This window comes from Chiroxiphia lanceolata, chromosome 1 (assembly GCF_009829145.1).
Source record: "Chiroxiphia lanceolata isolate bChiLan1 chromosome 1, bChiLan1.pri, whole genome shotgun sequence".
NCBI lineage: Eukaryota > Metazoa > Chordata > Aves > Passeriformes > Pipridae > Chiroxiphia > Chiroxiphia lanceolata.
The window spans coordinates 44,895,169-44,905,358 of NC_045637.1; the positions used below are offsets into that span (position 1 = coordinate 44,895,169).

The 10,190-nt window shown below is 37.0% G+C and overlaps 1 protein-coding gene across 3 annotated transcripts in view; it reads left to right on the forward strand.

Annotated features, from left to right (window-relative positions):
- LOC116798432 (ras-related protein Rab-10-like) overlaps nucleotides 1–9,729 on the forward strand; it is a 29,528-nt gene extending 19,799 nt beyond the window's left edge. For 2 of the 3 annotated variants that reach the window (XM_032710884.1, XM_032710894.1), the window contains 2 exons: nucleotides 139–240; nucleotides 9,354–9,729. In XM_032710884.1, the coding sequence (XP_032566775.1) occupies nucleotides 139–240; nucleotides 9,354–9,428 (177 nt within the window). In that variant the 3' untranslated portion in view covers nucleotides 9,429–9,729. Of the gene's footprint in view, nucleotides 1–138; nucleotides 241–605; nucleotides 1,176–9,353 lie in introns of those variants that run through there. The other variant, XM_032710901.1, reaches the window with a different exon arrangement.
- Nucleotides 9,730–10,190: the final 461 nt, after the last annotated feature.

The window sequence follows — 10,190 nt, forward strand, 5'->3', positions numbered from 1 at the left end:
GCTAACATGTATTTAATCAGTGTTTATATAGCATGTTAGAAGTAGTCAGAACACTCCCATTTCTCTTGATACTAGTATTAGGAAGTGGTTTTTTTTTCCTGAAGACTATTCATCCCATTGCCTACCTTTGTTTTTCAGATTGCTTGGGAATATGGAATACCATTTTTTGAAACCAGTGCTAAAGATAATGTGAACATTGAGCATGCATTCTCACTCTTGACTAAGGAAATACTGGAAAAGGTAGGCTTCTTTTTTTGTAAGTAGAAAGAATGGGAGATTTTTCTTGACAGATTGGGTTGTAAATACAGAACAGGTTTGGCAAAGCACAGCTAGTGCTTTTTTTTTTGTATTATGGAGTTAATATTTCTAAGGGATCCTGTAGTTGCAGGTATACAGTGGAGGAATGTGGGGGAAAAGAATTGTGGCTGAAGAGAAAAACAATAGAGGGGAGCAGGTAAAATACAGTTCAGAGAGAAAATGAAAATTCAGGACAACTGCTTTTGTGTCTTTCTTTCCCATACTTTTCTGTAAGGGAGTGGTTAACAGCTCCAGAGTAGTTCCACTTCTGTGCCAGCATGATTCCCTTTTCCTCTAGGTTTCTGCAGAATGTGCACACAGTGAAGATGCTGTATGCTGATGTAATCAGTGGACCTTTTATGTTCAGCAGTCAAATGTTTTATACAAAGTTCATAGCTGTTTGTTTGGCTGATTTACACTAGTGCTTTTGAAGTTATGGTGACCTAAAGATTTGAGTTAATTAGTAGTGGAATCAATATTGTAGCTGTCAGAGTCAGCATCTCTAACTAACTCAAGTGCATTGGCTTAAAAGTCCTTATTCCTTGGAGTTGCAATACTTTTGTAGGACTGAATTATTGTTCATTAGCTCTGAAAATGTTTTTGCATTGTAATTTATTTTTAGACAGTAGAATATTATTTTAGACATTAATAGATGTTCTTCATGCAATGCATTATCATCGCCATTCATCACCAATATTAGTTATACAAAACTAACCTTCCATTCTGAATACTGTTGAAGCCATAATAAAGATAAATGAGCAAAATTACTGACAAAATCACAAGTTGCAGTGTTTTGATTAAGTAGCCATAGGGGATGGTCAGAATAATAGCTCTGGGTTGGACTGCTTCTAAGTCAAGGTCCTGTTGTATTATATAACACAAGTTGTAGTTGGTTATTTTGGGGGAGAAAAAAGAAGAAAAAAAAATCTTTTGATTACTTTAGCATGAAAATGAAGCACAGCAACTTGATGGTCAAATATTGTTTAGAACAGGATGATAATGGCAGGTCCTTGAATAGTTGGACAAAAAGTCTCAAATAAGATAACTCTGATTTTGTTGTAAATTGAGAAGACATTGACTGCTGTAAATGGAGAATATATTGATATGTTAGTATGAAGCTTGAAAATACAAACCAATAGCTATGATCATAATTACTGCAAAGACAAATATGTGCGAAGTGAGCATTTCTGCACAGTGCATTTGGGTGTAAGATCTAAGAATTCTCTCTGTGCAGAAATGGTGCTTGGTTATTTCTCACATTGCCTGCACTTACTTTAGTGTAAGTGGAACTTCAGTATTCCTACTCATCTTCATGAAAATTTATGCGGTTTTTGGTGTGGACATGGCAAACAAATTCAGTCCACGTTGAAAATGTTATACTGCTGCATGGTTTTAATTAGAACTGCTTTGAACAGTTGTGTGCTCTGCTTGCATGTGTTTGGGAAATATACCCATGAGAATTTGTCGAGTTTGTCTGTAGTAACAGTTCACCTTAGCTAGAAATGTTTGGAATCCTGATGGGGCATCACATACCATTACTTTGGTGTATAATTTGCCATTTTTAGTGAAATGGATTTGTTGATTTAAACAAGGACTCCTTTAGCCCGATTGGTTTTTCCATGGCCTGATAAGAGAGTTCTCAGTAAAAAAAAAAAAAAAAAAGATCTACCATAGAGTTTCATCACGGTTTTCAGGTTCGACAAAATAATTTGCCTGTTCACAAAACTGTGAAATCTGAATGTAGTACTTGAATTTTTAACTTCCTCTAACTGATGAAATTTTGGAGAAGGGAAAATGCAGTGGGAAGTGTGACTAGTAGCTGTGAAAAATGACATGATAGGTGCCAGTCTGAGATCATTTTAGTCATATATCCATTCTGTAGTGGTGAAATATGTACTTGCTGATTGTAAAAAGGAGATACAGCTTCGCATAGTGTTTTGGCCCAAGACACCTATGATGGTATCAGGCTTCCCATGGTTCTGCAGTAGGACCACCTCTCCCAGACTGATGAGATGCTTCAGTGGAAGCATGTCATTGCTTTACCAGTCCCACAGAGGAAATTTAAGGAACTTCCTGGAAAAGTCTATTATGGCCATGCTTTTGGGAAGTATGTGAAGGTCATTCAGAGGTAAGATAAATGGGCAGGGCAGGCTGACAGGCAGCAGACCATTTTCAGATACACTGCAGTAGATTGTATTAATCTGAGGAAATCTAGGATTTTTTTATATACACTCTTGCCTACCATTTACTACAGGCATTTCTTTATTAACCAAATGTACAGAAAACACCTCTGTAGATGGTGAAGATCAATGTCCAGAGTTACAGAGCTCATACAGAAGTACTAAGTGTCTTGATTCTTTGAAATTTAGAACAAACTGTTGTTCAGTGGAGGACTGGGGAGAAAAAAACCATATTAAAATGTGTCAGACATTTAAACAAAACAAAACAAAATAAAACAAAAGGCAAGTTTGTACTGTCACTATTTTGTGCTGCATTTTCCTATCTCTTCATTGGTAGTTTTTCTTGTAGTGAGTTTAAGGGAGAGAAAAGACTTTTGTATCCCAGCAATTCAGATAACTAAAGTACTGCTTGACGTTTCAGATACCATCTCAGCCATTCTATGCTTAGGCTCATAATTTAGGCTCATTACAGCTCTAATTTACGTGGGTAGTCTCACTAAAACCATCAGATGTTATTTGAGGGTTTACATTGGTAACAGTTAAGGAGTCATGCCATATTTCTGAGAACTCACAATTTTCAAACCAATCAGTTAATAATAACTGAATGCAGTACTTTAATTTTAACTTCCTCTGACTGATGAATTTTTGGAGAAGGGCAATAATAGCTGATTTGATTGTATTTGAAAGGCTGCAGTGGAAATAGATGTTAATGACAGATTATTCCAGAATATTGCTTAGACATGTTGACAAATAACAACAGTATTTTATTTATTCACAATTCTTACAAGTCTCAGATATGCCTAAACCTGTTCAGTAATAGATGACAGCTGTTCTTTGACAATGCTTCTGGTTGCCAGTGAACTATTTGTACTTGCGAGTCAGTCCTCAAGAAACAACCAAAACCAAAAAAAATACCTCCCAGAATGCAGTTAGCATTTACATTTTTGTGTTGTTTGGTGTCATGGCTGACAAGCAGTACTTTTCTCAACTAGCTTTAAAAAGAAGTATTACAAACCTTTGTATTTATGTCTTTGTGTGGGTGGTTGTTGGTATTTTTCTAAAATAGGAGCAAGGAGGGAACTGTATTAAAAAAAAAAAAAAGGAAAAAAAGAATGAAGTTTTCACCTTTTTCTGAAGACTGCCATAAAACTTAACCAAAACTTAAGTTCTACCTATCTCCCAAACTGACTACTAAGATTATTTTAATCATATTAAATAAACATATATCTGCTTGAATAGAGGACAGTGAAAATCCACTTAAGACCTTGCCCTGTGCTGTTGAGAGCAACATTTAATGTTTAACAGCTGGATGCCATTTGAGATGAACATTCTGAAATAGCAGGCCTCAATTCTGCCCTTCCTTTGTTTTTTTACCTTTCTTTCCTATGGCAACAGATTTTTGAAATTACACTGTGTGTCCCATGCCTTTGCTCCTAAAGTACCTTTGTAACTTGTTAGCTGATTTTAAACAAATTTGACAGGTCAAATTAAAAGATAATTTAGCTCCTGAGGAGTTTTTGAAAATAAGGTGAGAGGGAGAGTACTCTGCAAAAGGAAAGTCTCCAGCATGAGGTCATACAGTGTTGGACAGAGACCACTCTATAGAGAGACTGAAAAATGCTTCAACCAGCCATTCCAGCTGGACCCTGCATCATAGATATCAAATTTAATTCACATCAAGACCCAAATCCATAGGAAATCGGATTTCATTATTGCTGAGGTTCATGGAATTGTTAGTTTGTCTAAAAGATCCCTGTGTCTCCAGCAGTGCATACTCAGTGTTTCTTTATTATCCTCAGTCATGCATAGAGCCCCAGGCTTTGTTTGCCCTTTATTTATCTTGTACTGACCACAGAATATTAATTCCTTCGAGAGGGTTTTCATAATGCTTGTAATGCTGTACTTTAGATCTATTTTAGATTTTTATCTCCATAACCTTCTTAGTAACATTAGGTAGTATATTCAGCTTTGCACATTTGGGAACCAAGGTACAGAGATTAAAGCAAAGAGGATAAATGGTACCAACTCAGTGTTGGTGCAATGTAAGGCATAATTTAAGTACACTATCTTATTTAATTAAAAAAAAAAAGTCTGTTCTGGACATTGAATGAGCTAGATAATCTTCTGGAAACAGTAGCATATAATTAGGTTATGTAAATCAAAACTTAATCACAATGTCTGAGTGTACGGGATGAGATTCATCTTGATGTGCAACCTTAGCCAGCTAAAATTTGCGTGACTGGTCTGGTTGTCTGGAATCATCTCTATACAGTGGAAAGAGATGAGTCTTTTTAGGATAAAATTTTGTTCTGGAGGTGCCTTTCTTTCTCACTTGATTATAGGGAGTTCCACATATCAGCCTGTATGGTTTCATGTGATTCAAATTAAATAAATTGAACTCCAGGAGACCAAAAGAATGTTAAAGACTTGACTCACTTCTGGCAGTTACTGCTTCTGCAGGATCTTGGTTTTGAAGATGTATTGCTCTCTTAAATAAGGTTGTTGATGTGCAACTATACTAAACCTTACCTAGATGATTTGTAGGGTTGAGGAACCTTACAGGAGGACCACGGCTGTCTTCTCAAGTTTGTGAAATAACTAATTGCAGTATAACATTGTTACAGTCTACCTGGTATTAACAGAAGAGGGAGATAGAGCCCCACACTTTGCCAGTGGGTTAGATGTTTTAGACATGATGGAATAGCAGGTTTTGGGAGCAAGGCCTTCATCAACATTTCTTGAGGAACATATTCAGCAGCAGTTAGATCCTGCTCCTGTCCCTATTCCCACAGAGATTGCCTTCCCTGTTAATATATCCTTAGCTCTTGCTTAATACTGCTTGTGCCATGTCCTGCCCATTGCTGTTGTGGGAAGACTGTCTTGTACTTTGAACAAGTAATTTGAATTACAGAATATAGGGAATGCACGGAAAGCATCAGGACTGTTCATAACTGAGCTTCCTCTACTGGCAGTTCAGGAACAAAAGTGACATGGACTTGGTTGCATCAAGTTCTCTGCCATGGTTTGTCAGTCTTTGTCAACTATCATTGTTAAATGTAAACAAAATGATTGCAGTGATTAAGGAGGATCATTCTGTCATTAGAATAAAAATCCTCAAAATTTAAAGAATGTATAAGTAATAGGAACCTCAGTTACAGTTCCTTCTACTTGTTTCTCCAAAGCTGCTAGTTTTTCAGCAAGCACTCCAAGCCTGACTTTGACTGGGGACTTGACAGAGTAAAATCTTGTCATTCTTCTAAACCCACAGTAAGCCTCACCTCTGAAATAACTAAACCAGTATCAAAATACCAAGAACTGATGCTTGAGTAGGTGAATCATCTGACTTTGTACGGCACAGTTGATCTGAGCAGTTTTTGCAGCAAGGAATGGTCAGCTGATCTTAATGAAGATTTACAGATTTACTCCATTAGAAGCCTTTCAAAAAAAATGGAATATTAGCCATCTCATCACAATTCCTGTGTCTAGGTGTCTGTTGTACGCCAGTGATACAAACTCTGCTTGGAGCTGGGGAGGAGAGACAGCCGGGAGGGGAGACAGCAGGAAGCGTAAAACTGGCTTGAACAGATGCCTCTTTGTTAGGTGAGACATGTCTGGTGTGCTATTTAACAGGAAAAACTAGTATTTGATAGCAGGAAGTTTCAACATCTTACTAAAATCACTGCAGGGTGGAGTGGCATCTCTGTCTGTGGAGGTATTTTCAAAACCCCACTTTACTCAAGATGCCAAAGTGGAAACTCAAGCTTCTTGGTACCATTTTGGTTCTTCTCATCTTTTCACATCTCATTTGCTGTTTGTTGGCTGACTTGTCAGGCAGTGAGTTACAACAGGCTGAGCTGAAATGTGAGCTGGAAGTGTTAGTGTTCATGAAGCCCTGGAGGAGGAATGCTGCCTGCCTTGTTCCCAGAGGTGGGAGAGATTTGCATAACTCCCTGCTGTAATTTCAGGAGAGGGGGTGCCCCACCTCTTCCAAGGCTTGGCTGAAGTTGAGCACTACCTGGGATTGCCCAAATCTGATCGTTGCTTCAGCGCTTTATGCAGGACTCCTCATATCTCTTTAGATTATGAATGTGGACTGTTAAAATCTGTACAGCACATTTGCTTAAATGAATCCCATGCCCTCATTTGCTTCACAAAGATCCTGTATGGAACAATCTTACCAGTCTTACCAAACTGAAGTGATTAAGAATCCTCAACTTTTACATTTTAAAATTTCAAAATGGATTTCAAAATGGCTCTTCTTTATTTGTAGAGTGGTGGTTCTTGTCTCTCTGTGCTGGCTAGTCTGTTGATAAACTATCAGATAATGACCTTACAGATTATAAGAACCATTGCATTATCATTATGCTCCACCATTCTTAATTACTTATAGTACTGAGGATCTGTGCTAAGGATACATGAACAACTTACTTGCCACCCAGAAGTACTATTAAGTAGTAAAATATTTGCAAATAAGCATCTTCAATGTTTAAGGAACATGAAAGTTTCTCCCCTTTCACTGAAAGCATGAAGTTTTGATCCTGAAGTATAGCCTGCAACATCTTGAATTACCTGTTTCCTCTAAAGTTAAGTAAGTGAAATCTGAATTCTGAAACTGTTCAAACAGGGATTTTTCTAGAACTCTTTTAAGCTACTTAAACTGATTTTGTTTTCTCAGGAAAAAGCATGAGTGAGACAAAACATTTTTAGTTTATGTCCACAATAATCAGTGCTTAATGTTATTTCTTGGTCTCAAATGAGTGAATTTAAACTTCTTACTGTACCATTTTCTTCCAAAGTTTTCCCTTCAGAATCTTATCTGTAAACCAGCATGGTATCTTGTTCCTTGAGATGGCAAGGTTACGTTTGTGTACTTTGGATTCTGCCTTGCTCCCTCTTTCAAAAAGGTCTTCATACTTTATATTTACTGTCTATGCTTGCAGACTGTCAAATACTGTCTCTGCCTAATGTTAATACAAATGTTAATAGCTAATGCCTTTACTTGAGTACCTTACGCAACTGTGCAAAAAGTTAAAACTTATCAGAAGTTATGTATCAGTGTGTTGGTATTTGTGTGAATTCTCAAGGGTAATAAAAATGTTATGTCTCTTGGTCCTTATCACTCAAAAAATAAAAATAATTTAAAAAACCCAAACAAAAAAACACAAGTAAAAGTGCACATGCTGTGTTTCTTCATTATTTGACTAATGACAAGAAATTCCTAAAATCTGTAAGTCACAGTCTTATAGTACCCTACAGTCAGAACAATATTTGCTAATAATTTTACTGACGACAGCTTCGGCATCCATCCTGAGGTTTAGACTCTACAATACATTTTCTGTCCTCAGCTCCTGCCTTTGTCCATCACTTCTGATCCCTTCCCAAGTTCATCTTTTCTCCCAGCACCTTGCACTCTGGAAGCCTCCCTGGGTCTCTGCAGCCCCAGGGAGGATCAAGCTCAGCCGCTCTCTTCGTGGGGACGGCCCTGGCCCAGGGCAGCCAGCACTCTGGAAGAGCTGACACTATGGCTGCAGAAGGAAAAAGGAAACAAATTTCATGCATCCACTCCAGAATTTTAGGCAGCGAAAAGTATGCCCAGCCAAAAAGGCATCAGGCTTATTTGTAGCTTAGGGGAACTTTTTCTTTTGCCCTCATTCTGATTCACTTGAGTAATTTTAGATGAACCCTTCGGGATGTAGTCAATGTTCAACTACCCTGTGACATTGTATGTGTAAGTTTTCAATTCTGAATCATGATTAGCATTGTTCATGATGACTTTTTTCCCTTTTTCTTTCTTTTTTCTTGTGCTTTGAATTTCATGAATTCCATCTTAGATAGCTGTTGTCTCTGGAAGCTTTTCTTTATTGTCAGAAATTGTTGTTTATGTCTGTTGGGTTTGGGTTGAGATGAATGTGGTGAATCCAGTGGTTGCACTTACTTCTCTGTGTATCATTACGTACTTGGTAAACCTTCCGAGACACAGGCAGGAGAATGGCAAGTAGAGAAGTTAGGACTTTTTGTTTCCTTGGCATGTGACAATATTCTCTATGTCTTTGTGCCCTTGTTCAGGGTTCAGTGTTACAGTTTCAGAGTACAGGATTGCGACATGTATTTGTACTGTATTGCACAACTGGGTTTGATTGTTTCTCTGGTCAACACTAATTATCTAGTCGAGTTCATTGCTGAAAGGAAGAGTCCTGGTTTTGATGATTTTTATTTTTGTTATAATCTGCTTTTGCAATCAGTACATAAATGTTTTACAAGGGTGGAGTGCTATTTTGACAGTTTATCATGATAAAAACTGAACTGTTTCCATTTGGAGGTATTTTTGGTTATTAAATAGAGGCAAGAAAACAGAGAATTTTAGTGAATTTCACAAAACAAGTTAAAGTCCTTTCTAACAGTTAATAAATAGCCTGTGCCTTTTTTGAGTGGGTACTGATACTCTGTATTTTGCTGTTCCTTTCAACTGGGCTTTTGCACCCCATGCTCAATAGTTCAAGGATTAATGCACTTAACTGAAACTCCTGAAAATTGGTGTAGTCAACAGGAGAATGTGCACAGTTCATGTGAGAAAAGATTTTCAGGATAGCATGGTTTGTAGTGTCTCCTCAAAAGACACTTTCTATCATCTCTCACCTTCAGAGTTAGGCGAGATGTTTGAGGCAGCTAAAGAATGTAAAGATGCCAAACTGGGACTTGCACGGGCTTCAGTTTCCATTTAATTTGTTAGAAAACTGCAATCTTATAATTAAATATTCAAAGACAAATATATCTAGTGACTTTACCAAATATTTTACATTAAAATATGTGAAAAAGCAAGCTTTTCAACTGTTGTATTCTAGTTATCTTAATTGTTTGCTTATGTTTGTTTTACAGAAATCCTGTGTATTATATGACTTAGATGTTGTGACTCTAAATGAAAATAAGAAGAGAACCTGCTGTGCATTCTGAAATATTGTTTCGTGTTCCATTTTCTCTTCAGAAAACATTAAGTGTTGCAAAGGCACACACAGGGTTTTAAAAGCGAGCCTGTAATCCCAAAACACAGGTTTCAGGCATCCTTTCTATTACACAGACTTTGTTGCCAAATGTTTTTATATGTTTATATTATATTTTCATATTTTTAATGTGAAGATAAAACAGTTATCTGATATTGGAATGCATCACAGGATGACTGTGTTTGCATACAAATGTTTGCAGAAATGTAGTGTAAGTGTACAAATTTCTCTTATTAAAAAAAAAATTACCTTGACTTTTTTTTTTCTGTGTTATTTATACCAGATTTGTAATGTAATGAACATTGACATCACCATCACACAGGCAACCTTCTGATATATGAAATCATATAACATCTCTTTAAGCACCTGATATTTACTGCCATCTCCTAAGATAATTCTATGGAAATTTTTGGCATTTGTTTCTTTTACATCTATTTCAGAAACATATGTGTTACTTGAATAACCTTGAATAGGGAGGCTGCAAAGGTGAGGGCTGAGAAAAAAGAATAAACCATATACAAGACTGGTGTCATAGAATGGTTTAGGTTGAAAGGGAGCTTAAAAATCATCTAGTTCCAACTCCCCTGCCATGAGCAGGGATGCCTTCAACTAGGGTATGTTGCTGAACCTTCCTAAGAAGGCAGAAAACAGAGAACAACACAATCCTGTAATACACATCCTGCAATAATCATCTTTCTCATATGAAGTTGTATAA